The sequence below is a fragment of the Cydia pomonella genome, chromosome 22 (assembly GCF_033807575.1).
Source record: "Cydia pomonella isolate Wapato2018A chromosome 22, ilCydPomo1, whole genome shotgun sequence".
NCBI classification, from domain to species: Eukaryota; Metazoa; Arthropoda; class Insecta; order Lepidoptera; family Tortricidae; genus Cydia; species Cydia pomonella.
This window is the reverse complement of record NC_084724.1, coordinates 12885042-12911457: the sequence shown is the minus strand read 5'-3', so window position 1 is coordinate 12911457 and position 26416 is coordinate 12885042. Positions and strand designations below refer to the sequence as shown.

Sequence of the window (26416 nt, the reverse complement as noted above, 5' to 3'; positions counted from 1 at the left end):
TTAATAATTGACTCACCAGAAATCCACGTCCCATTCCACCTAACAGGCACCAGTTCCTCACTGAGCAGATCCTGAATGCGAAGCCGGCGGCCTTTGACCCTGGGCCCCTCATCGGGCGGCGTGAGCAGCACCACAGACGTGACGATCAACGCCAGGACGGCCACGATCACCAGCAGCGCGATGAGGATGCCGCGCCAGTTGCGCTGCGTGGCGTTGCCCACCACCAGCTTCTGGAACGATGGGGGAACGATCAGAACTAAGGATTTTTAGTTTATTATATCAATTCTGCAAAAGGACGCAGCTAAAATGGGGCAGTCTAAAAACTACCAGTTTATAAAATAATGACAACTCTTTCCGCTGTGTCATGTAAGTCTTACTTTTTTATTACAAGGAGAAAACAAGTTTTGGTAAAGTCAAAACAAATTAATAAAGTTGGATGAAGTATTAGAAACACAGTGAGGGGAACACGTCTTTGGGATTGTCATACTATTACTGAATCCGGGTAAAATAAACTATGCTCCTCTTTGTCCGCCTGATCGTAAAATGTAAATGTACTCGGTTAAGTATCGGTTTGTAAAAATATTGTGTCAATACTGTGAAGGGCTCTGTATATTTTACTTATGAAGGAAAGTGATGGAACACAAATATCTAGACAAATACGGAAATGGGTTTCGACGCTAAATATTGCACAGATTTGTGGGTTTTATTTAATCTGATGTGATACTTAATTTCACACAGGTTCAATTTGAACACGTAAAATTCTGCTCATTCATCCCCTTTACTGTCCTACTTTGAGCTCTAATCCATTTATTTGCAGTCCTATTATATTCATTTTTAAACGCCCCAAACGTTTGTTTATCCAAGTGAATATCAATCACGCTGTTATTGATAAGAGCAGCGCCTGAAAGGGTGGCGTTCTATACAAAAATCCCATTGTTCGAAGTATGATAAATTGAGTGTTTATCGACTTTGTGGTAAATAATGCTCAAAGCGGGTTTATCTGCATATCTTAAATTGAAAGATAAGTTGAAGTCAAATAAGATTAATTTCTTTGAAAACTCTTTGTGAAAACTTTACAGTTTGGAGGCAGTAAATAACGGCATTAGAAATGCGAATAACACTTAATCATCGGGCACTTGGGTACGTTAATCATTAGCTTTAATTATTAAGGATTTGACAATTATTAGGGTTTTTGGCTTAAATAATAGCTAACACGAATAAAACGAAGTATTTTCTTCTATTTTTTCGATTCCCTAATGCATGTCAGCAGTTCGGTTTTGCGGTTGACGCGGTTTGGACCTGATCTAACCCAATTTTCTGGTAACAGTTTCTTTTTTTAGACAGTTCTAACCTATTCTAATTCACTTTTATGACAATGGCTTGTTTGTCGCAGTTCTAAGCTAACCTAACCTACATTTCTGCCAACAGTTCGTGTTCGTGGAAGCTAAGCCATAAACATATTATCCTATGCTACAAATAAAGTTAAATATTTTTATAAGAGTGATATTATGTCTAGTTTTAGATCAATCATTACGTTATAGCAAATGAGTGTTATGACGACTGAGCATTAAGTCCACATATTACCCATTACTAAACGGCATTTAGGACAAAAGTTATTAGGGATTACGAGGAAGACTCCAAAAAAACAGTGCTTAGCATTGCGACGCATTCTCCAAGATAATTATTACAGAGCGTCAGTACTTATTTAGTACTGAAAAGTGCTACCAAATACACTGTCTAAATATATATATATTTATTGTATAAATATAAAATGCCATCGCAGGTTCCGTCCTGACAGCTCGCTTGTTTTATTGGTAAGCAATAAATCTGATTTGCGGCGTGCGACGTGACGCTTCCCGGTGCTTGCACGTAGAATTAACGGTTAATGTCGTCATTAAACGTGGGACGAGGCATCCCGGAAACGGCTAGGAGGTCGTTGAAGGCGTTTCTTCCAGGCCCTCTATTATACGAGCGTGGAAAGGGTTTAAACACGTTTCGTGTCATTTGACACATTGCCAACGGCCAAAATGGAAAAGACTGCTTACAGTGTTAAGTTTTCTTCCATGCCTTGTATTATTTTCATTACGATGCATGAACACGGAATAACGCATTATTTTAAGTAACTAGATATTAACATTCAGTGTGTTCAGCCATGCAGCTTCATGGGTTGTGAGATGTAGCTGGTCATCCGGTGATCCAGAGTATGAATGCCGAGAACAGCGCTGGATAATGTGTTCTATGGTTTGGGCCTCTTCACCATATTCACATTAAGGCTGAGTCCTTCCATCCTCACCTGTGCAAAAAGTAGTTGCATTGGCCATGTCCCGTTCTCAGTCTGTTCAAACGACATTGCTGTCTAGGAAGATCAAGATCCGAATATTGACATTTGACCTTATAATTATGTTGTAATTTTAAAATGTTAATTGATTGGCTATATTTTTGTGCCATACGACTAAATAAATAAACTAGATAATAAGTCCAGGATAAGTCGTAGAAAGAGAGAAAACTGTTTTATAGGATACATAAAAGGTATTTGGCTAACTTTTTGACTTTAATTTTGAAGTAATACTTAGCCTGCAGAAAGCAATCGTAGATAAAATACTCAGTAAACTTCATGATTCATTAATTACATGAACTAATTAGATGAATGGATGCGACAATAAAGAAACTTTACCTTCGTTACGGCTCACAAACTAAGCACCTGAGAGGTTACGAGATTTCTCAATTGTCCTTGAAAGCATTAGAACGTAACACTTACTGAATATTTAAGCAAAATTCCACTGAAACACTGGGTCTAATTACCTCCCGCTCCATCCCCCTAGCTCATTTCCTCCGTTACTCCAAACATAATAATAACAATGAGTATCAAAAATATCCATTAATCTCCCGTATAACGCGGAAGTCGTTTCCGCGCCAAAATTGCCAAAATGGCCGCCATTAGGCATTGGGTTTCGACGACAAAGTTGTTTTGATTTGTTGTAAAGGGTTCAGGTTATCTTGATTCAATTGAATTTAATTATATAACTGGAAACAGATTTGTAAATGACTGTGATTTTGTTACAAATAAGCAAATGCGGCTGTTGACAGTTCACGACAATTTGATGGTATGCACTTTGATATAATATAGTATTTAAATTTTAAAATAGTATTTATATAAAATCGTGATATAATAGAGAGCTTTTCAGTTGAGTACAGTCAGCATCAAAAGTAGCGGATCAAACAATGTTTCAAAAGTATCTACCATTCTGAAACAGCTTAACAAAATATGGTGGGTCTATATGCAAAACAATTACGACGGTAAAAGATATACTTTTCAATGTAAATTTTAGAGATTTATCTATATTTGGAAAAGTTATCCGGAATATCAGATACTTTTGGTGCGTTGTTTCATCCGCTACTATTGATGCTGACTGTACCATGTTTTGGCCACGAAGCTTGCTGACTGGCCTAAGTAAGGTACGATATTGAAACGCTGGATATATCACTATTGGTATACAATGCTTTTTCTATTTAAATAATGAAACAAAATAAGGTAAGTATCTACTGAAAAAGACTCGTTGATGTCTTTTGTTCTATCTTTCGGTTTAGTCCTCTTGAACACGGCGAAACGCGATTAGTCAAATTTATTATAGTTCACTAAAGTGTTTCGTAATGAAATCATTATAGTTGAGCCCATAGTGAAAAGTATGCGATTATAGTTTGGGTTACAAAGTCTTAATTCAACCATTAAAGCCCACCAATATTAAAATGATTTTCAGTGTTGTCATGGTCGTCTTTATTTTATGTGTGTTAATAACAATGTTCTCTAAATTGACGATACCTATAACTGATATCAAAATTATGTGGATTGCCTTCCATGAAAGAAGCTTTACAAGCAGTTGGTATTTAAGATTTTGTTTTTTAAAGCATCTTTTTCTGTTCACCTTTCACCGTCCCATAATTTCCTTAAGATTATCATAAATTTAAACTTTGCCAAAACGTGAAACTCGTTTGTCATATTTTCACCAACAACGTCAGCGATAATCCGTAATCATTTCTGACGTCATTATACCATCGCCGAGAGTCGTTATCTTTAATAAGAAACTTAAGGAAATGCGGCGTCAGGCTTATCGGTAGATCGCATAATCCACTTTATACTCTACCTCCTAATGTTGGCTTAGCTACAACTGACATATTTGAAATTTAGCTTCCAATTATACATGATTTAAACCTAAATTATACAAAATAAGCTGTGATAAGATGCGAAGTGTGACCTATGACAGACGGACTATCATGAAAGTAAAAAAACGTGAAAGTTTTGCGTATTTATTTGATTTATTAATTATTATATAAACTACTTAACTTGCACAAAAACGTCTTTAGTTAAAGGGCAACGCTTTGGACCATATTCTTGTAGTTTTATATTGTTACGTATGCCGTTATCTTCAATATTACTTACTTGAAGGTTACAACGGTAACTAGTGGTGGTTGCAGAAATCATAAAAAGGTCAAATACGGCGTTGTCTGAACAAAAGATTTCCTGTGGCTGAATTATTCGTGTTTCTTAGATGTATTTAAGAATGGAGCCACCCAGATTTTTGATGCAGGTGGGGTTTAGGGGGTGTTTTCAGCGGCGGTGACTCAGAAGTCACCTCTGAAGGTTATTAATTGTTTAAAGATTCTAAGCCAAATTCAGTGTCATTTTCAACTAAGTCAAAGATGTAGACACAGAAATCGGTTCAGCGGTAATTGATTCCCCATAGAATCTTACACCTCCCTTTCACTTTTGAGGGAAGATTATTGGGATGAAAACTATTCTATGTTCTTCCCCGGGACTATCTCTATACCAAATTTTAATTAAATTGGTTCAGCTGCTTTAGCGAGAAGAGGTATATTTTTTTTCATATTTTAAATGTTTTTACTGCGAAATGGTACAATATGATACCATAAATGAATTCGGCATCCCCGATTTAAACGAAAACGACACCAAACTTACCTAGTAAGTAGCTTAAGTGATATACATATCAATTTAAATTGATAGCCCCCCTAAAAATTTACATCAAAAATCTTGGTGGCTACACTTCTTAAATCCAGTTGCAGGCGTCCATAGGCTACGGTGACTGCTTACCATCAGGCGGGCCGTATGCTTGCTTGCCACCGTCGTGGTATAAAAAAAAAAATCCATCCTTCGGTCCTAAGGACCAATTCTACCAAAGGATTTTTTTTGTTTACGCAACGCCGTATTTTATCAGCTGCACCTTCGACTACGGTGGGTTGTGATATTTAACCGTAGGTAGGTGCAGGTAGCTACGCGTGTTTTCGATTATATAATAACCGTTTTTGGAACTAAGAATGTTAACAGGAAAAACTCTGGGGGAAAACTAATTTCTGTATACATATTTATATCAACCAGCTGAATTCAATTTCTGAAGCCTGAAGGAGAAAACGGCCGCTCAATGAAAATGCCGCACGTTAATAGGTACAGCAGGCTTTGACGTACAAAAAACTTACAGGTCCTTTCATATCACAAATTAAACATGGCCAGTAGAATTCAAGACTTAGAAGGTTGAATTAAAGTAACATATTTACAACGGTTACATTTCCAGTTATTTTCACTTACACGTTTTGTTTGTCTAGTTTTATATCATCTTGATTTTTGTGTAGATAGGCAGTTCTTAAATAGAGCTTAAGTAAAATTACTTTCTCAAACCTTCAGCTACTTGGCACAAGTATCTCATCTAACCTGAGCTTTGGGACGTATATTGAATCTCTGGCTAAATCTGCAGCTAGACGATTAGGCGTCCTTTCTAAGGTCAAGCGGTACTTCACACCGGAGCAGCTTCTTCAGCTTTACATAGCTCAAGTCCGGTCGTGTATGAAGTATTGCAGCCACCTTTGGGATGGATCCGCCAAGTATCAACTAGTCGCCTTTGATTCTATAGACAAACGCGCTAGGAAGTTTATTGAGGATGCGAGATTGGTAGAGACTAGACCGCAGAGCCTAGAACACCGTAGAAAGGAATTCTTTATACTACAGGATACATTTAGGGGAGTGTGCGATGGGATTACATAATCTTATCCCCCATCTCCGTTCTGCCACCGTGGGACTAGACGCGGACTTGCGTTTCACCCTTACGTCGTTACTTTACCACTCATTCGCACTAAACGCTACGCATCCAGCGAACGGCTAACGAGTGGAATTCACTTCCTGCAAATCTATTCCCAGTCCACTATAACTTGGAACTTCTTAAATCGAGAGTGAATAGATAACTTTTAGGTAAGCATGTTCCATCCTAGACTGCATCGGTACTTTCCATTAGGTGAGATTATGGTCAAATGCTTCCCTTTTCGTAATAAATAAAAAGACACCGGTATTCTAATTTTGAAGATAATCAATTATTTATTGCCTTAGGGCCTGTTTACATATTGATTATTATTGTTGAGTACGAATTTACACATTTGCTAATTAACGCAAGTACTATCTAGAACGATCGATGTTTGATATGTCATTGATATTTCATAGTTTTCAATTGCTTGGTTGAGTTCAATAATAATGCCCGTATTAAAACAATTCTATATGCAGCATTTAATTACTTTTCATGAAAAAAATAAACATGCAACAAGTGCAGCCGCTTCAAACTTTGGCTTTGCATTATTCATTCTGAAGAATAATGATGACACGTTATTATGACTAACTTTTTAAATGCTGTTCATGCTAGGATTTGACCTGAGTAATAACGTCACGTTCGTGTGCCATATTTTAAAACTAAGTTTTCTTCGTATCTAACTAGCATAACTGCCTGTTTATCGATATTTTTTTATACCACGTCGGTGGCAAACACCCTACGGCCCGCCTGATGGTAAGCAGTCACCGTAGCCTATGGATGTCTGCAACACCAGATATATTACATGCGCGTTGCCGATCCTCATATTTTGTTTCTACCCACGCAACGTTGACGTGACGTGACGTTTTGCTTTCTGACCAAGTGTCAGAAAGCAAAACGTCAAACTGATTGAATATATTTTATTTTAGGGACCATCTAATACATTAAAGTGACCCTCAATTGAAACATCACAAATTTAGACCAAGGTCGTTACATCGGTTGCAGGAGCATACCCAACTCAACCACTGCCCAGTAAACTACCGCGACTTCCCTATCGCGGGGCACTACATCACCCGAACGACTGGCCCGTGCGATATGGGAGAAAAACGGACGGATAGGGGACTCCATCCAGTTAATGGGACCCGCGGTAATAGCGTATTATCCTGAGGACCTTGAACAGCAGTTATGGCCTTAAAAGAAGATAAGCTCCTTATTTATTTGTATTTTGTTGATATGCTAGCTCGGGATGAGGAATACAATGTAATGCATATATATAATGTTTAATATCTTTTGTACCTACTGTTTACATGTATGCAATTATAAAAGAATAAAATACACTTACAATACGCGTACTAGGGTTAGGTTACGGGCGTAAGGGACGTTAACTGGAAAGCATTTATTACTCATGCTCACTATTATATTTTTGATCATCTGAGCAACGTACCTACCTACGCCTAAGTACATTTAAGGAAACTGCATGGCATAGTTAATTATTTTTTTTCTAAAAAGTAATTAATAGCACTGTTTGAAAAACGGATATCCATGAAACAATAGAAAACTATGACATATCAATGACATTTCGAATATCGATCGCCCGAGATAGTACAGTCAGCATCAAAAGTAGCGGATCAAACAAGGTTTTAAAAGTATCTACAAAAGTTGATGGTTCTAGCAGGTGACTCTACAACATCAACATTAAATGATCACTTATTTACTAATGTTCATGCGCTAAATATTCTACAATCCTGAGACAAAATAACAATAAAAAGAATGTTTTATACTATGTAAGTTTTTCCGACTATGTATTACAAGTACAGGTACCTAGTAACGAGGTAGGAAAAGCCATTTCCTGAATGCCAGCGCACAAAAGGACCCAACCGGTTTCGAGTTCACAGAAATGAAAGAAATTGTATGAGTAAAGGAAAACCTTTAAACGATTTTCAATCGCCGTAATGTTATTTGTAATTGAAATGAAGTTAAAAAGTGTAAGCTCGAAGCAATAACACCTATGATATTTTCAAATACCAGGCTTTAAAGGGGCTATTCTTTTATTTTAAATGAGATTTCACAGCATTAAACAGTAATCTATAAATAATAATAAACCTAAAGCACTTATAAATACAAAACGTCCCCCAAGTCACTGCCGATGGGCAGTGTGCCCAGAAGGCTAGCCGCATTGCCACGATACATGGCAATGCTTATCCTTTGAGCAAAATACTGGTCAGCTCTCTGGTCACCTGTGAGATATATAAAGCACGTCGCTAGGTCATTGTAGAGTCCCACCAGCACGCCGCACACGCCAGCTAAGCTACCGGTCGCCTTCACCGCGACCCCGAAACTTGGCCCCGCTCAAACGGTATCACCAGGCTAGGGGTCGTGGGGTTGGGTAACGATCGGTAGCGAAAAGCTGGCCTACACCAGCCACACACACCGTCCCCCAAAAGACGGCCAACTGACCTCCCCACCTTTCGGTGGGGAGCGACCCGCGACAGCCGCCGCAGCCGGAAGGCGGAAGCGGCCCCTCATACCCCCCTGACGGGGGGTATCGAAAGACATCCAATCCATTGTAGAGTCGACGCGCGCTTGGCCCCCTCGGCCCCAGCGTTTTTGCCTCGAAAATGTAACTAATGCCAAGAGTGGTGTATTTTCGGCGTCTGAGGTCTTCGCGGCATGCCCAGCATCATTGCTGGTGCCCGGAAGCCTTTAATTAAAAATCCTGCCAAGTAAATTTCGAATCACACAAAATGGGGGATTTCTTTGCATAGTTATCAAGCGTGCAATACGAAAGCATCCTGACAAACAATATCTTGCGCACAATGACCTATCCGTCCCGCTGTAAGACTGAGTTGGCAGTCTAATGGTGCCCTTATTAGGGGAATTGCGTTTCTTAAGAAACCAATGAATTTCTGTATAAATCAGTATATTTATGTTGTTGTCCAACACTACAGGATTGCTTTATATACTTGTATGAATGAAATCCTACTGTATCCTATTTTAAAGTTTGTTTCTTTTTTGACATTCATTTAAACATTCTCTAAAAAAAAACATTGAAACAAGAAAGGAATAATTTTATTTGTAGTTAGTTTTTGGCATGAAGTACCGAAGCAAATTTTTTTAATTTAATATATGTAGTAGGTCTATAGATGGGCAATTCATGAAATAAAAACTGTAGGTGCCGCTATACCAGAACACCAAAAAAAATTGTCAAATTATAGTTTCCATTATTTTGACATATTTGAACTAAAGTTTCAGACAATATTTTTTGTAGTGATGAGTTTTAATATAGCCTATCAAAAAATCAAATAAATCGCAAATAGCAAATTCAAGAAAATATTAAAAAGTTAAAAAAAACAAACCTCCATAAAACAAAAACTAGGAGGTATCTAAAGAAGGAGTATCTAAAAATAAAATAACTAGAACATTTGATAGAAAGGCTAATTTTGCATATAAACACGGCTACAGCCTTTGTTGGTTTATTAGAAAACTATTTTTCTAATGAAGGTGCCACAGGACGATCGACTAAGTCTTAAATTACGTACGTACGTAAGTTAGAAAAAAATACGAGAGATCCGCTATCTCTCGTATGTACTATTGGAATAATACGGTGCGCTCAAGTACCCATAACGAAAACGCTGCTCCAATTGACGCCTTAAAGTCCTGTTTTAATAATGGCTGACACTGCAATAAATATACCGCAGATTAACCCGTCAAAGGGGCGTTTTCGCTTAACGCCCTGCGTCAGTATTTAACTCTGTTTTCACGATGTCAAATCCTTTTAAATTAGTTAGCTGCAAACACAACCGTTTTGCACGGCTCCAAGGTTTAATCTCCCGGTAAAATTAAAGGCGCTGACAGTTTAATTTGTCGATTATCGCCTGAGCATACTCGACCAACAATACGATTGAAAACAATAAATAAAGGGCTGAAATGTAAATGGAGAACAAACTGGGACCAATTAAGGCCGTCGCAGCTTGAGGGTTGAAGCCTGTTTAGAATAATCGTTTGATTTCGTGTGACTCCGGTCCGAGTGCGAAGTTATATGACTTCTAGAAACGAGTTACCACAGACTTGTTTTAAACGAAGCTAAAGTGACATTGTTAAAATATATTTAATGTCGTATTAGAAAAGTGATGATGTATTTTTTTGCAGAGTAACAATCACAAAATATTATTGATACCTACATTAAGTTTTTTTTTTTAGATTTACCTATCTTTCGTAGATTCATTGGCTTGTAGAACATTTTCTGTTTTTGTAGCGTCACGAAGAAATTAAAAAATGGAGTAATTTCAAAATGTTGTAAATATTCTCAGGAGGTTAAGTAATAAATAAATAATAATAAATAAATAAATATTACAGGATATTATTACAAAAATTGACTAAGTCCCACAGTTAGGTAGTTCAGCTGCCTGGTGTTTATATGTCTGTCTGATATATATTCTTTTGTGTTTTATTTTCAAGGTGAGAAATAGAGTTATTTGACCTACTCAAAAACCCAGGAACGAAAACACATTAGAGAATTTTGCGAGTTTGCGGTGTCAGTTAGCAACGGGAAACGCCGGAACACGACACCCTTCCGCCAAAACTCTTTATGAAAATTAACAATGGGGGCCATGCAACAAGGGCGATGTTGGTGATAATATTGACAATGTTACAAAAAATGTTCGTATTTGTTTGAGTCATTAGCAATTATTACTTTCCTCATAATAACATTAAACCTTATTCGTGGACCCGGGCACGTCCTTAAACTACGTCCAAAAGAGAGGTATGGGCATTGTGAAGGTCATCTCGCTTTGTGTGGTAGGGTACAGCCAGTTGATGTCATTCCAGATCTAGAGCAGAGCCCAACAGGAGAAGTACCTCCACCTTACAGAAAACAGCAGCCAAATAACACTAGACCCTACTCATAGTGTTGTGTTCCTGCCGGTGAGTAAGGTTGCCAGAGCTCAACGAGGGGGGGCGGGTTTAGGGTTGGCATCGCGCAACACGTATTACAAATATATATATATATATATATATATATATGTACGACATAACAACGCGCGCACAATTCTGTTTAATTATTAGTAGAGCAAGTCGCCCAGGACCCCTGTTGTGCGGGCGTTGGCTCACAATGCGCTTTGCAGTGACCGCGGTGTTCACGTTCACTTACAACAACCAGCATATTAGACTAGTTTCATCAGTTACTCTTTATAACACTTCAAAATTAAATTAATTAATTAAAAATTATGAAGTGTGTGAGAAATGTGTCTGAAGATAACACAATTAAATCCTTCTCCATTGTTTTTTTACTCTTTACACCAATATAAAGATTATACAGCGTATAGTGCATATAAAATAATGCTGTCAGCACATCAGAGATAGAACACCAAAATACCTATGTATGTATGCATAGTGTACGTTTGGGCTTCTCCAATTTGATCACGGTGACTTTTCGCATTACCCTTCCACTCTTATTGGTATGGATCGAGTTCAGAAAATACTAGGACCAGAGTGCGGTGTTGATATCATAGTGTGAGAATAGCATTGGCCGTGTTATTTTCTATTCTTTCTGTGTCCAGGCTCGCAGAGTGACGCGTTTCTTTTGTTCAAAACATTCTATACTCTAAGTGCCTCGAGAAAAACTATTAAATTTCATTACTAAAACAATCAAGACTTGCCCCGATTTTTGTTTTAATAAAGAACTTTTGTTAGTTACACTTTTTGTATCAACTAAAGAAGAATAATACGTTTAAAAATATTTCTTTTCTTTGGTCTTATTTTTAGGGTTCCGTACCCAAGGGGTAAAACCGTCCGTCCGTCTGTCACCAGGCTGTATCTCATGAACCGTGATAGCTAGAGAGTTGAAATTTTCACAGATGATGTATTTCTGTTGCCGCTATAACAACAAATACTAAAAAGTACAGAACCATGGGCGAGTCCGACTCGCACTTGTCCGGTTTTTCTATCTTTAAAGTAAATTACAAAACTAGTTAGTCACCAAATTAAAAAATGCATTTGACTGGCGCTTAAATGTAAGCTATCATAAGTTAATAAACAATAATTTGCAAACACCATGTAACCAATTCGTATTCTTTATGGGTTTACAATAAAGTCAAGGCGAAGAAACCTTTGTTAATAAATACAACGAACGAAGTTACCATTGAGACCTACGTCTATATTTGTAAATAGTTATTTCGACGTGCGTACCCGCCAATTGTCAGGGACCCTCGATCCCGAACAAATCAAATACGGGTGGAAAATAGTCTCGCTCCTTTCTCGCGCGATTTGCTCGGAAACGTTACGGCATATCGGTGTTGACACAAACATTCGCGAGATGAAAACATCCTGCGTGCGCCGCCCTAGACCGCGGAGTGATTTAGTACTGGCACATTCTATTATTTATTTCATTTACGTGCTAGCTTTTCATATATTAAACATTGATATTTCTATGCAAGAAAACCATTTAAAAATATATTTTACTAATGGCTCTGTGAGCTGTAGACCTCGCGATAAAATAAAATAAGCTTAAAATATGTAAAAAAAAATCTTTGAGCCATTATCACAGTGTACTCATAATGGTCTTAAGTGACATAGGCCGTAATGTCACTTAGGTCGTTTATGTCAATTTCCACCATTTTGAACATTAAAAAATATACACCGTGTTTTTATTGAATTTCGTTAACTTCGGGGTATCGGTAAGTACGTTTAAGGAAACTAAATAGCGTAGATAATTTTCAAAAAAAAAAAAATGTTTTTTTTTACCATTTTTATTTTATAAAAAGTAACTAAATGTTGCATAGAGCGTTGTTGTAACACGGGCATTACATTTAACTCAACCAAACAATTGAAAACTGTGACATATCAATGTCATTTCGAACGTCGATCGTCCGAGATAGTACTTACGTTTAATAGCAAATGTATGAACTCGCACTAAACACTAATCAATAAGTAAACAGGCCCTAAGGTAAGTGTACACGCTCGTAAGGGCCTTTAAGATAAAAATAATGATTGATTTTCTCCGAAATGGAGTTAATTAGAATATCGGTGTCTTTGAGGAAGTTACTTAATTTAAGCTCAGGAATGCACCCTTGAAATTAACGCAAATAAAAAAAAACACGGTGTATATATATGTAACTACTAGACCTGCTTATAATATTTTAGTCGATTCAGTTGAGAGTAGCGACCTGTAGAAGAGGACGTCCGGACATACGAAAGCAAATTACCTATATATTAAACATTGAATAGCTTATACAAATAAGTATTCCATATTCACATTATTAATGATGTATGATGAATATATGAAAAAAAACAGATGAAGTATTCAATTCGTCTCTAAGTAAAAATTACGCTCCTCTTTCCTAGCTCTACGTTTTACTCGTGCCATGAACTAGCCTCACGTGCCTACTTTCCACCCAGTTTCGCTGAACTCAGCAGGCGACTATAGTCAAGAACATGCGCGCGAGTCTGTCGTACCTCTTAGTGTTCAGCGCTCTCTGGCACGCGAGGGCCAAACTCAACTCGGATGAAGAGGAGGACTCTGGTAAGACGAAGTATATTTCATTAAATAATACCCAATATTTAAGAATACATAAAAACTGAGACACATGTCGCCTGTTAATAATCTACATAAAAAATAAAATTATACGACATACTCGCCTAAAAGCCTTAGCTGTAATAGAAACAATATATCAATGACATGCATTAGAAACAATAGAAACAATATATTGTACGCCAATTACTGGCTCATTGTGACGCACTTTATGTAACATAAACATCATATCTATTACTCACTTTTTTACAATAAGTTATTTGTATTTTTGTAACTAAATATACATGTATTAAATATCTTTTACAGTACATATGGTGCTACTTTACCGCAGTAGTGCGAAAATTAGCATATTACGTTACTGTGTCGAACATTTAAAGGGCCATATGTACTGTAAAACGTTGTACGATACAGGTGCGAATAGGTAATTCGCAACTCGTGTCGATTTAAAACACTCCCTTCGGTCGTGTTTTAATTTATCGCCACTCGTTTCGAATTTCCTATTTTTCGCACTTGTATCGTAATGTACTATATCGAGTGGGTAATAACAGAGAAAGATATAAAAGGAATGGTCTGGTGGAATAATCAATACTAGAAGTTTCTCCCTTGATGGTCTCATCGGATGATCAGCGCAGCCACCAGCAACATGCTGAGATGAGGCCATTTCGTGGCACTTTATATTATTTTCTTTGTTTTTGTTATATTATGTAATTTAGTCTTGTTTGTGTTTACGAATAAAAAATATTCTATTCTATTCTATTCTATTCTAAGTAACTAGTCTGAAGAACGCCCACATTTTGAAAGCTTTGCAAAAATGTAAGACTTGGAATTATATTTACAGTACATATGGTGCTACTTTACCGCACTAGTGCGAAAATTGGCATATTACGTTTCTATGTCAAACATTTAAAGGGCCATATGTACTGTAAAACGTTGTACGATACATGTGCGAATAGGTAATCTCCCTTCGTTCGTGATTTAATTTATCGCCACTCGTTTCGGATTTCCTATTTTTCGCACTTGTATCGTAATATACTATTACTTACCACGTATACAGTAAAATAACAGCGCATAGCATAGGTACAATATCGATTTCATGATCCTTATCAATGTCATAATTTCATTATGTCCCGTGATTTAAAATAACGTTGTCAATATACCTAGTCATTATCTACTAACACGATCACATTATTGTACGTTATACCGTCGTTATGGCGCTCGAGCACGCCATATAGAGGTTAATATACTTAATATTGCTATTATGTACGATTAGTTTCAGTATGTTCTACGCATTGGATTGTATTGATTTTGTCTATTAGATTAGAAGATAATATTGATTGCGTCGCTATTAAAGACATGTTTTACTGAATCTATTTTAATTTCGGTAAGCTACTGCTTCAATTTAAAAGGATGAAACCATAGTGCACATATACAGGTACTGACTTCTGCCCGCGGCTTCGTATGCCTGGAATTATGGTAATGATTGCTGCCTATTGCCTCGAACCAGGGACCGGACCCGCTTACCCTAACCCGTTCAAAAACCCGGGTTATTGTAAAGCTGTGTTCCAAAAACCGCTTCATTTCGGTAAGCTTTTGATTGGCTTACCGGTTAAGAAGCTAATCCTTTTATTTGAATTAATTCAGGTTAGCGCTTACCGATATTAAAAACCCGGGAAAGGGTTATCGCTTCAAGCGCTGATTAAATACGAACAAGCTGTTTTAGCTTTTACGTAAATTGCATATGGTCTATTAACGTAGCGCCCGACGCGAAACACGGCGGTTCCATTCCCTACGTGCACGTGCGAGTGCGCGGCGCGGCGCGGCGGCAGTCGGTATTTGTCAAAGGCTTTGTAATTTGCCGACCTAATATTGCTAATTCAAACAAAAGTGTACGTTAAGTCAAGTAGCGCACGACGTAGATTTCAAAACACATGCTAAGGTTTAAGGCAAATTACCTAATATGGTAAGGCGTTGCATTGATTTTGGTATATTTTTGTTTAGTACCTATTACTCCTATTATTGTCACTTTCTTTATCGTTTGCTGTCTGTGCACATCTCGTGTGTCAGTGGAACTCATCAATGGCTTCTAATAATTTTATCGAGTTAGGGCTCATTTTAAAGGTCTTGACGAGTTCTTTACGATACACATGGTGGAGAGGGTCTGATGGTGGAATCGGAAGGTGTCGATGGAACTCATCGATAACTACTAGTAATGCTATCGAGTTAGGGCTCATTTTAAAGGTCTTGACGAGTTCTTTACGATACACATGGGGGAGAGGGTCTGATGGTGGAATGGGAAGGTATCGATGGAACTCATCGATAACTACTAGTAATGCTATCGAGTTTGGGCTCATTTTAAATATGTTGACGAGTTCTTTACGATACACATGGTGGCGAGGGTCTGATGGTGGAATCGGAAGGTGTCAGTGGAACTCATCGATAACTACTAGTAATGCTATCGAGTTTGGGCTCATTTTAAAGGTCTTGACGAGTTCTTTACGATACACATGGTGGCAAGGGTCTGATGGTGGAATCGGAAGGTGTCAGTGCAACTCATCGATAACTACTAGTAATGCTATCGAGTTTGGGCTCATTTTAAAGGTCTTGACGAGTTCTTTACGATACACATGGTGGCGAGGGTCTGATGGTGGTATGGGAAGGTATCGATGGAACTCATCGATACCTACTAGTAATGCTATCGAATTTGGGCTCATTTTAAATGTCTTGACGAGTTCTTTACGATAGACATGGTGGCGAGGGTCTGATGGTGGAATCAGAAGGTGTTGATGGAACTCATCGATAACTACTAGTAATGCTATCGAGTTTGGGGTCATTTTAAAGGTCTTCACGAGTTCTTTACGATACACATGTTGGCGAGGGTCTGATGGTGGAATCCGAAGGTGTTGATGGAACTCATCGATAACTACTAGTAATGTTATCGAGTTAGGGCTCATTTTAAATGTCGTGAAGAGTTCTTTACGATACACATGGTGACGAAGGTCTGATGGTGGAATCGGAAGGTGTCAGCGGAACTCATCGATGACTTCCCATAATGCTATCGAGTTTAGGCTCATTTTAAATGTCTTGACGAGTTCTTTACGATACACATGGTTGAGGTTCATCATTTTTGAAAACCACATTTCCTAAAACCTTTAAAACGACATCCATGACAACTTTTATGACAAGTTGCATGGCCGCCATCTTGGATTCCAAAATAGTCATGACTTTCGAAATCCGCACTCCCTAAAACCTACAAAACGACATCCATGACGACTTTTATGACAAATTGCATGGTCGCCATCTTGGATTCCAAAATAGTCATGATTTTCGAAATCCGCACTCCGTAAAACCTATACAACGACATCCATGACAAATTTTCTGACATATTTCATGGTCGGCATCATGAAATCCAAAATGATCATCTTTTTCGAAATCCGCACTCTCTAAAACCTATAAAACGACATCCATGATGACTTTTATTAAATAGTACGTGGCCGTCATCTTGGCTTCCAAAATAGTCATCATTTTCGAAATCCGCACTCCCTAAAACCTATAAAACGATATCCATGACGACTGTTAAGACAAAAAGCATGGCCGCCATCTTGGATTCCAAAATAGTCATGATTTTCGAAATCCGCACTCCCTAAAACCTAAAAAACGACTTCCATGATGACTTTTATGACAAAATATGTGGCCGCCATCTTTGATTTCAAAATGGTCATCATTTTCGAAATCCGCACTCCCTAAAACCTATAAAACGACATCCATGATGACTTTTATTAAATAGTACGTGGCCGTCATCTTGGATTCCAAAATAGTCATCATTTTCCAAATCCGCACTCCCTAAAACCTATAAAATGATATCCATGACGACTTTTATGACAAAAAGCATGGCCGCCATCTTGGATTCCAAAATAGTCATGATTTTCGAAATCCGCACTCCCTAAAACCTAAAAAACGACTACCAAGATGACTTTTATGACAATATGTGTGGCCGCCATCTTTGATTTCAAAATGGTCATCATTTTCGAAATCCGCACTCCCTAAAACCTATAAAACGACATCCATGACGATTTTTATGACATAGTACATAGTCACCATCTTGGACTCCATCCATGACGACTTTTATGACAAAAAGCATGGCCGCCATCTTGGATTCCAAAATAGTCATGATTTTCGAAATCTGCACTCCCTAAAACCTATATAACGACATCCATGACGATTTTTATGACATTGTACATGGTCACCATCTTGGACTCCAAAATGGTCATCTTTTTCGAAATCTGCACTCCCTAAAACGAATAAAACGACATCCATGACGACTTTTATGACAAATTGCATGGCCGCCATCTTGGATTCCAAAATAGTCATGACTTTCGAAATCCGCACTCCCTAAAACCCATAAAACGACATCCATGAAGACTTTTATGAAAAATTGCATGGCCGCCATCTTGGATTCCAAAATAGTCATGATTTTCGAAATCCGCACTCCGTAAAACCTATACAACGACATCCATGACAAATTTTCTGACATATTTCATGGTCGGCATCATGAAATCCAAAATGATCATCTTTTTCGAAATCCGCACTCTCTAAAACCTATAAAACGACATCCATGATGACTTTTATTAAATAGTACGTGGCCGTCATCTTGGCTTCCAAAATAGTCATCATTTTCGAAATCCGCACTCCCTAAAACCTATAAAACGATATCCATGACGACTGTTAAGACAAAAAGCATGGCCGCCATCTTGGATTCCAAAATAGTCATGATTTTCGAAATCCGCACTCCCTAAAACCTAAAAAACGACTTCCATGATGACTTTTATGACAAAATATGTGGCCGCCATCTTTGATTTCAAAATGGTCATCATTTTCGAAATCCGCACTCCCTAAAACCTATAAAACGACATCCATGATGACTTTTATTAAATAGTACGTGGCCGTCATCTTGGATTCCAAAATAGTCATCATTTTCCAAATCCGCACTCCCTAAAACCTATAAAATGATATCCATGACGACTTTTATGACAAAAAGCATGGCCGCCATCTTGGATTCCAAAATAGTCATGATTTTCGAAATCCGCACTCCCTAAAACCTAAAAAACGACTACCAAGATGACTTTTATGACAATATGTGTGGCCGCCATCTTTGATTTCAAAATGGTCATCATTTTCGAAATCCGCACTCCCTAAAACCTATAAAACGACATCCATGACGATTTTTATGACATAGTACATAGTCACCATCTTGGACTCCATCCATGACGACTTTTATGACAAAAATCATGGCCGCCATCTTGGATTCCAAAATAGTCATGATTTTCGAAATCTGCACTCCCTAAAACCTATATAACGACATCCATGACGATTTTTATGACATTGTACATGGTCACCATCTTGGACTCCAAAATGGTCATCTTTTTCGAAATCTGCACTCCCTAAAACGAATAAAACGACATCCATGACGACTTTTATGACAAATTGCATGGCCGCCATCTTGGATTCCAAAATAGTCATGACTTTCGAAATCCGCACTCCCTAAAACCCATAAAACGACATCCATGAAGACTTTTATGAAAAATTGCATGGCCGCCATCTTGGATTCCAAAATAGTCATCATTTTCGAAATCTGCACTCCCTAAAACGTATAAAACGACATCCATGACGACTTTTATGACAAATTGCATGGGCGCCATCTTGGATTCCAAAATAGTCATGATTTTCGAAATCCGCACTCCCTAAAACCTATAAAACGACATCCATGAAGACTTTTATGACAAATTGCATGGCCGCCATCTTGGACTCCAAAATGGTCATCATTTTCGAAATCCGCACTCCCTAAAACCTATAAAACGACATCCATGAAGACTTTTATGACAAATTGCATGGCCGCCATCTTGGACTCCAAAATGATCATCATTTTCGAAATCCGCGCTCCCTAAAACGTATAAAACGACATCCATGACGACTTTTATGAAAAATTGCATGGCCGCCATCTTGGATTCCAAAATAGTCATGATTTTAGAAATCCGCACTCCCTAAAACCTATAAAACGACATCCATGACGATTTTTATGACATGGTCACCATCTTGGACTCCATCCATTACGACTTTTATGACAAATTGCATGGCCGCCATCTTGGATTCCAAAATAGTCATGATTTTCGAAATCTGCACTCCCTAAAACCTATATAACGACATCCATGACGATTTTTATGACATAGTACATGGTCACCATCTTGGACTCCAACATGGTCATCTTTTTCTAAATCTGCACTCCCATAAACCTAAAAACCGATTTACATGGCGACTTTTATAACTTACTGCATGGCCGCCATCTTGAATTCCAAAATCGTCATCATTTTCGGAATCGGAACTCCCTAAAACCTAAAAATGATGATTTTTATGACAAAGTGTGTGGCCGCCATCTTACTAAAACCTGTTATAAACCGGATACAAATAAGCATCTATATAGTAAGTCAACATTAACGAAAAGTACTTTTACAGTACATATGGGGCTACTTTATAGCACTAGTGCGAGAAGTAGCATATTACGTTACTGTGTCGAACATTTAAAGGGCCATATGTACTGTAAAACGTTGTACGATACATGTGCGAATAGGTAATTCGCAACTCGTGTCGATTTAAAACACTCCCTTCGGTCGTGTTTTAATTTATCGCCACTCGTTTCGAATTTCCTATTTTTCGCACTTGTATCGTAATGTACTATTACGTCGGTAGTTACAATATACCTATCGAATCAATTACGTAATGCCCATCTCTCCCGCGGTGCCGCAGCGGCGGGGGAAAGGCGCGGGAGAGGGGTAAGGCTTACCCTAAACCGAAAGGTTACCGGTTAGTACACGCAAAACACAAACCGAATCAGCTCCTGTAAGCGGTAACCACTTGTTACGATTAGGTTAATCTGAATAATACGGGTTATCATTATTGTTGGGTAACCGGTTGAACGGGTTACCCAAACGATTAGCTTATCGTATGAAGGGGTTACCCATTCCGAACGGGTAAGGCAAATGAACGGGTTTTCCGGTCCCTGCCTCGAACTCAGCAAGCTTCGTGGCCTTAACACGGCATTCGACTGAAAAGCTCTCCATTAAATAAATATTATAGGACATTATTACACAAATTGACTAAGTCCCACAGTAAACTCAATAAGTCTTGTGTTGAGGATACTTAGACAACGATATATATAATATATAAATATGTTATAAATATTTAAATACATAGAAAACACCCATGATAGAAGAAAACACACTTGAGCAAATATCTGTGCTCATTGCATCAAACGAATAAATCAGATCAATCATTAGGTATATTACGATTGTATAAAATACTATTAAATAACGTTTAATATTTTATATTATCCATCAACATAAGATTATTTTGTCTCTGCGTATTGAATTCTTCAGTTACGTTGCTTGACGTCTGCTGATATATTCGGCATATATTATTCAATGTTAACCATTATAACTATTGAGTATCTTCCTATGTATGGGTAAGCTCTATATGTTTTGTCGTTATTTATCTATATATTATAAGAAATATAAGTATGTATATTTATGTATGTATGTATTATGTATGTATGGTGTGTTATTGTATTATATTTGGTTGTTGTTGTTAAAGTAGCACCGCCCACAATCTCTCTGCTTTGCCTAAAGGTTGACTGGTAGAGAATGCCTCATGGCATTAAGTCCGCCTTTTGTACTATAAGGTTTTCTTTTGTGCAATAAAGATTAAATAAATAAATAAATAAATAAATATACTTGCCTAAAACTGCAAGTTACGCAACAACTCAGCGGTTTTCTTAATAATGATATACAGCCGTAATCTCAACGCATAGACATTTATAGTAATTACACGTAATGTGTCGTATTATTATGTACCTATATCATATAAAGCTACAGTATTAATATCAACTCAATAGCGGTATAAGAACAGGTACTTCGAAATGGGAATCACAACAATTGCCTGGAACATGGTAATTCAACTCTGCGACTAGAATTCCTAGAACCCTAAGAATATACATATAATTCAATTACGTATGAAACGATATTAAGTTTAGATATTCTGATATAAATATGATAGTTTGTTCTAAAAACATAAGATCTGCTATTATTCTTACAATCCGACATATTAAGCAAGGAAAACTGTATAAAAAAAACCAATCACAAAAAAATATGTGAGATAAGATTTGAAGCAAGTAAGTATTTATTGAATCGTCCATGATTTTTACATATTAGAATATAATTATTTTAATACCATAAATGAGAAAATAATAATCAATGTGGAGGGATGTAAGTGGAAAAGAAAACCAAGGAGAAGTTGGATGGACTGTGTGATAAATGATATAAAAGGAAAGCAGCTGAATGATAAGATAATGAACGGCAGAGGAGTGGAGGAAAAAATGCTGCGCCGACCCCAAGTGACGGAAAAAAGGCCTGCAAATGATGAAATGTGAAAGTAACTTTGTCTGTTACTGCATTGATTAAACCGATTCAAATGAAATTTAGTAAAGAGATAGTTTGAGGCCAAGGGAAGGACATGAGACAGTACTTATCAATCATCAATTCATTACCATGAATCCAGGCATACGAAGCCGCAGGCAGAAGTCAGCACAATATGTATATGCCCACTATCGGAAGATCAGCGCTGGAAGCCACCAGCAACTTGCTGAGATGAGGCCATTTTGTGACACTTTATACTTTCTATGTTTTTGTTTTTGTGATTCTATTGTATGGTTTCATTCTTCCAAATTTCAGCAGTAGATTTTAATCACTTCTTATCTCTGTTGATACTTAGCTTGTTAGGCCAAACAACAGTCATGTTAGTTTGCATCAAAGCCTCAATCGGCAAGTCTAAACTCTGCAACAGTTGCGGTTTGTTTGCTAACATTTAACGGCTCGTACAGCAACGCCGCGGCTACATCGATCGCAATCCAGCGTCTGGCAATTTAACGAGCTTCTGACCAACTTCAGTTCCTGTTTATTAAGCGAAAAATAACTTTAATAAGTTTAATGAAAAGATTCCGCATAGAGCATCATCCACGTTAAGTAATTTGCAAACTAGATTTGAACTGGTTCACAGATGCTCATAGGAACTTCGCGTATTTATCACATTTTAGCGTTATTCAATTCACAATGCATCTCGTACCTTTTGTTGCTGAAATAATTCCTACTCATTACGTGATTTCAGTGCAAAGGCGTCAAACATGAGAAGACCAAAATTTGCCATAAATCATAAAAACTCTGTATTTAAATACCACAATGCCTCGATAAATAATTGTTGTCAGTGCAAAGAAGGTACAATCGGCAATAAAAGATTGAAATGGAATTGCAACTAAATTCCTTAAACTCATTACAGAGGGCCTACTATTTTTAAGATTGATGAATTACTTTCTAATACAATATTCTGTACTATTTCAACAATTATTAAAAAATCGAGCAAACCATCACGATGTCATAGTACGCGTACAATCTACGTGCATATAACATGCATCTAACTCAACATGCGCCTTGTTAACCAGCCTGTACTACACGTACAAATATTTGCCTGTTTGTATGCAATCACGTTTGCCAATATTGATTCAATTGTCATGTACCAGGTGAACAGACCTTGGGCAGTGGTGAAAACAGCAGCAATCGCACGGCGCCGCCTACTTTAGACGAAAATGGTAAGTTGCAAGAAGTTTACTCCGTTGTAGATCTACAGTTTTTGACTGAAGTCTTTAAATTTTTGAAGGGAGAACTTCTTTAGGTGCGTTAGTCATTTTTTAATTGGCAAAAAACCATTGAACTCGCGTCACTATTACCGTTACCGTAACCGACACCTCTTGAAGTGAAATAGGACAACGTACAACGAGTGGGGTCTTTATATGCACGACAGCCGCAGGCTGAAGTGCATTAAAGACTCAAGTTTACGATATTCTAACCCCCGGAGTTACACACAATGTTTTTTTATCACACATGTGAAGAAAAGACTAAATTTTAAGCGAAACAATTCACATGGCATGCATGTTGCCATATTTCCTTACGATTAAAAAAATACACACGTAATTGTTCAAGTTTTCACTTCTGTCGACACTCCCGGAGTGTCATTGTTTTCTTGATGACCTAGATTTCTTTCTCAAACAAATAGTGAGTTTGTCAAATAAGTTAAGATGTCAAAAAATAAAATAAGTACCAAGTCAAATTTATACTGTATTTTGACTGCCTCTGTAATAGGATTTTATTGAGAAGGTCAAACACATATTTTAAGGGTAAATTACCTATCCCTCGAGCTTGCTTACTTTACTAAGTCAAATAATCCATTCGTTGAACCGAGCATCATTTCAATCTGACAAAAACTCCAGCAAAATTATAAGATTTGTTGAGAAATAAAATACTATTGTCGTTTTAGAATTTTGCGACCTATTTAGTACTTAACATTTACAAATTAAGTAATCCTACATCAACTTGTAATTATGAGGGTGTTCATCGTGTATGAGAATTTTCTCTTGCTAGCGTCTCGATTTGCGACACTAAGGCGACATGTGAATGTCTCTGAAACATGTCCCGGAGTTTTTCGAGATGGCACATACAATGACTGAGCGTGCTTACTGATCCAAGTTAATCCGGGCCAGACGATCTTCTGTAGCATATATCGCCACTTTTGGGATTAGTGCTTGTTGTACCTTTGTTAGAAAATGTAATACTCTAAATACAAGTAAAGAAGATATTTTTGGGTATATCAATGTAACGTTATTAACAAGTTTTTTAACGATTACAAGTTTTGTTTAAATGTTAAATAAGATCTACTTCCTAACATTTGATAGGGCCTCAATTCATCTAATATACTTATGAAAGAGAGGGAGAAAGATGGTATACAATGCAATAGATGACATCGAACTGATCTGATGAAGAGTGAAGGTGGCCATATAAGGTGAAACTAGGTGTTAATAAATAGCAACCTCGTTGAATTTAAGTTTCGACGACCGGTTTGGCCTAAGTGGGTAGTGACCCTGCCTACAAAGCTGATGGTCCCAGGTTCAAATCCTGGTAAGGGCATGTATTTGTGTGATGAGCATGGATATTTGTTCCTGAGTCATGAGTGTTTTCTATGTATTTAAGTATTTATAGATATTTATATATTATATATATCGTTGTCTAAGTACCCTCAACACAAGCCTTATTGAGCTTACTGTGGGACTTAGTCAATTTGTGGAAGTCACAGTCTTATTTAATTTCAGACAACCTGGAACAAACAGCGCAGGAAAGCAGTGAGGGCCTGGGCGCGGCCGTGACCAGGATCTACCAGCACCCGTACGCGGCGTCGCTAATAAACAATGACACCTATGTGTGCAGTCTCGTCGTCCTCAACACGTATTGGCTCCTCACGCAGTCCAAGTGCTTTGGGTCGTGAGTATATACAATACGAGTACCTATCTTGTCAATTCTATGGGCCAATATTTGTCTTATAATTTTCTTTTCATTTCAAGTCATAACGGAACGGTCTTGTAAATCAATTTTTTTAATACACTTGCTCAAAAAGTGCTATTTTACGTAGCTGTTTAGCGTGCGGAAAGTTGAACTTCGCGAACTAGTTCTTTTTACTTTTCCACGTGTTCCAATTCATGACTACTTATTGATGAGTGTTATTCTTAGTTTCCTTTAAAAGTCGTAATCAACATAAACTCTGTCTAAAGCCGTTTCTGTCCAGTCGACGGTGCCTAGTTCGATAAGGTCTTTTTGAATTTCGTCTCTCTAGTGGTACCTAGAATATTAAAATAGTACTTACATGAATATCTAAGATGTGGTAGAAACTGACTAAAGTGTGAAGGAACAAAATAATGTATTTCGCAGCTTACCATTATACTTGACCAGCAATCATTGCTGATAATACTTTGTCTCTGTAAATCATTGCAGTAACAATAAAGCAGTTATCGTATAATCCATTACTATCTCAAAAATATTTCATCCTTGAAACGTATATGGAGACTGTAATTACAAAATTAACCAAAAAAGAAGATATTATATTAACTACAAAAAAAACCGGCCAAGAGCATGTCGGGCCACGCTCAGTGTAGGGTTCCGTAGTTACTCTTCCGTCACAATAAGCTAAACTGGAGCTTAAAGTATAGTAAATTGTTAACCAAGGGATGAAACGGTACCTTTCACGCGAGTTAAAGAAATAGGCAAATTTGCATAATCAGTACCTAATTAAAGTCTTTTTATTATGAAGGGGAAACTTTTTGCGATAACTCAAAAACAGCTAAACTGATCATGTCCGCTATAGTTTTCATTTAATGTCTTTCTTAAGCTCTACTTCCACGATTTTTTTCATATTTTTTGGACCTATGGTTCAAAAGTTAGAGGGGGGGGGGACACATTTTTTTTCTTTCGGAGCGATTATCTCCGAATATATTCACTTTATCAAAAAATGTTTGTTAAAGACCCCTATTAGTTTTGAAAGACCTTTCAAACGATATCCCACACTGTAGGGTTGAAGCAAAAAAAAAATCACCCCCACTTTACGTCTAGGGGAGGTGCCCTCAAAAAAATATTTTTTTTAGATTTTATTGTACGACTTTGTCGGCTTTATTGATTTATATATCCATGCCGAATTTCAGCTTTCTAGCACTAACGACCACGGAGCAAAGCCTCGGACAGACAGACAGACAGACGGACATGGCGAAACTATAAGGGTTCCTAGTTGACTACGGAACCCTAAAAACGGGTTAAACATTATAATATCTATTCACTTATATATGTTACTGTAAAAGCCCGAAGTACGGTAAAACCTAGGATATACC

General features: G+C 37.5%; 2 protein-coding genes across 3 annotated transcripts in view; one reads left to right on the top strand and one right to left on the bottom strand.

The window, feature by feature from the left end:
- LOC133530242 (dipeptidyl aminopeptidase-like protein 6) overlaps positions 1-26416 on the bottom strand; it is a 238466-nt gene that overhangs the window by 132298 nt on the left and 79752 nt on the right. Inside the window, exon 3 of one of the 2 annotated variants that reach the window (XM_061868119.1) lies at positions 17-230. In XM_061868119.1, the coding sequence (XP_061724103.1) occupies positions 17-230 (214 nt within the window). The remainder of the gene's footprint in view (positions 1-16; positions 231-26416) is intronic. The other variant, XM_061868120.1, reaches the window with a different exon arrangement.
- Positions 13317-26416, top strand: part of LOC133530134 (trypsin-5-like) — a 34674-nt gene continuing 21574 nt past the window's right edge. Inside the window, exons 1-3 of the mRNA XM_061867981.1 lie at positions 13317-13602; positions 23231-23299; positions 24854-25022. Of these exons, the coding sequence (XP_061723965.1) occupies positions 13515-13602; positions 23231-23299; positions 24854-25022 (326 nt within the window). The 5' untranslated portion in view covers positions 13317-13514. The remainder of the gene's footprint in view (positions 13603-23230; positions 23300-24853; positions 25023-26416) is intronic.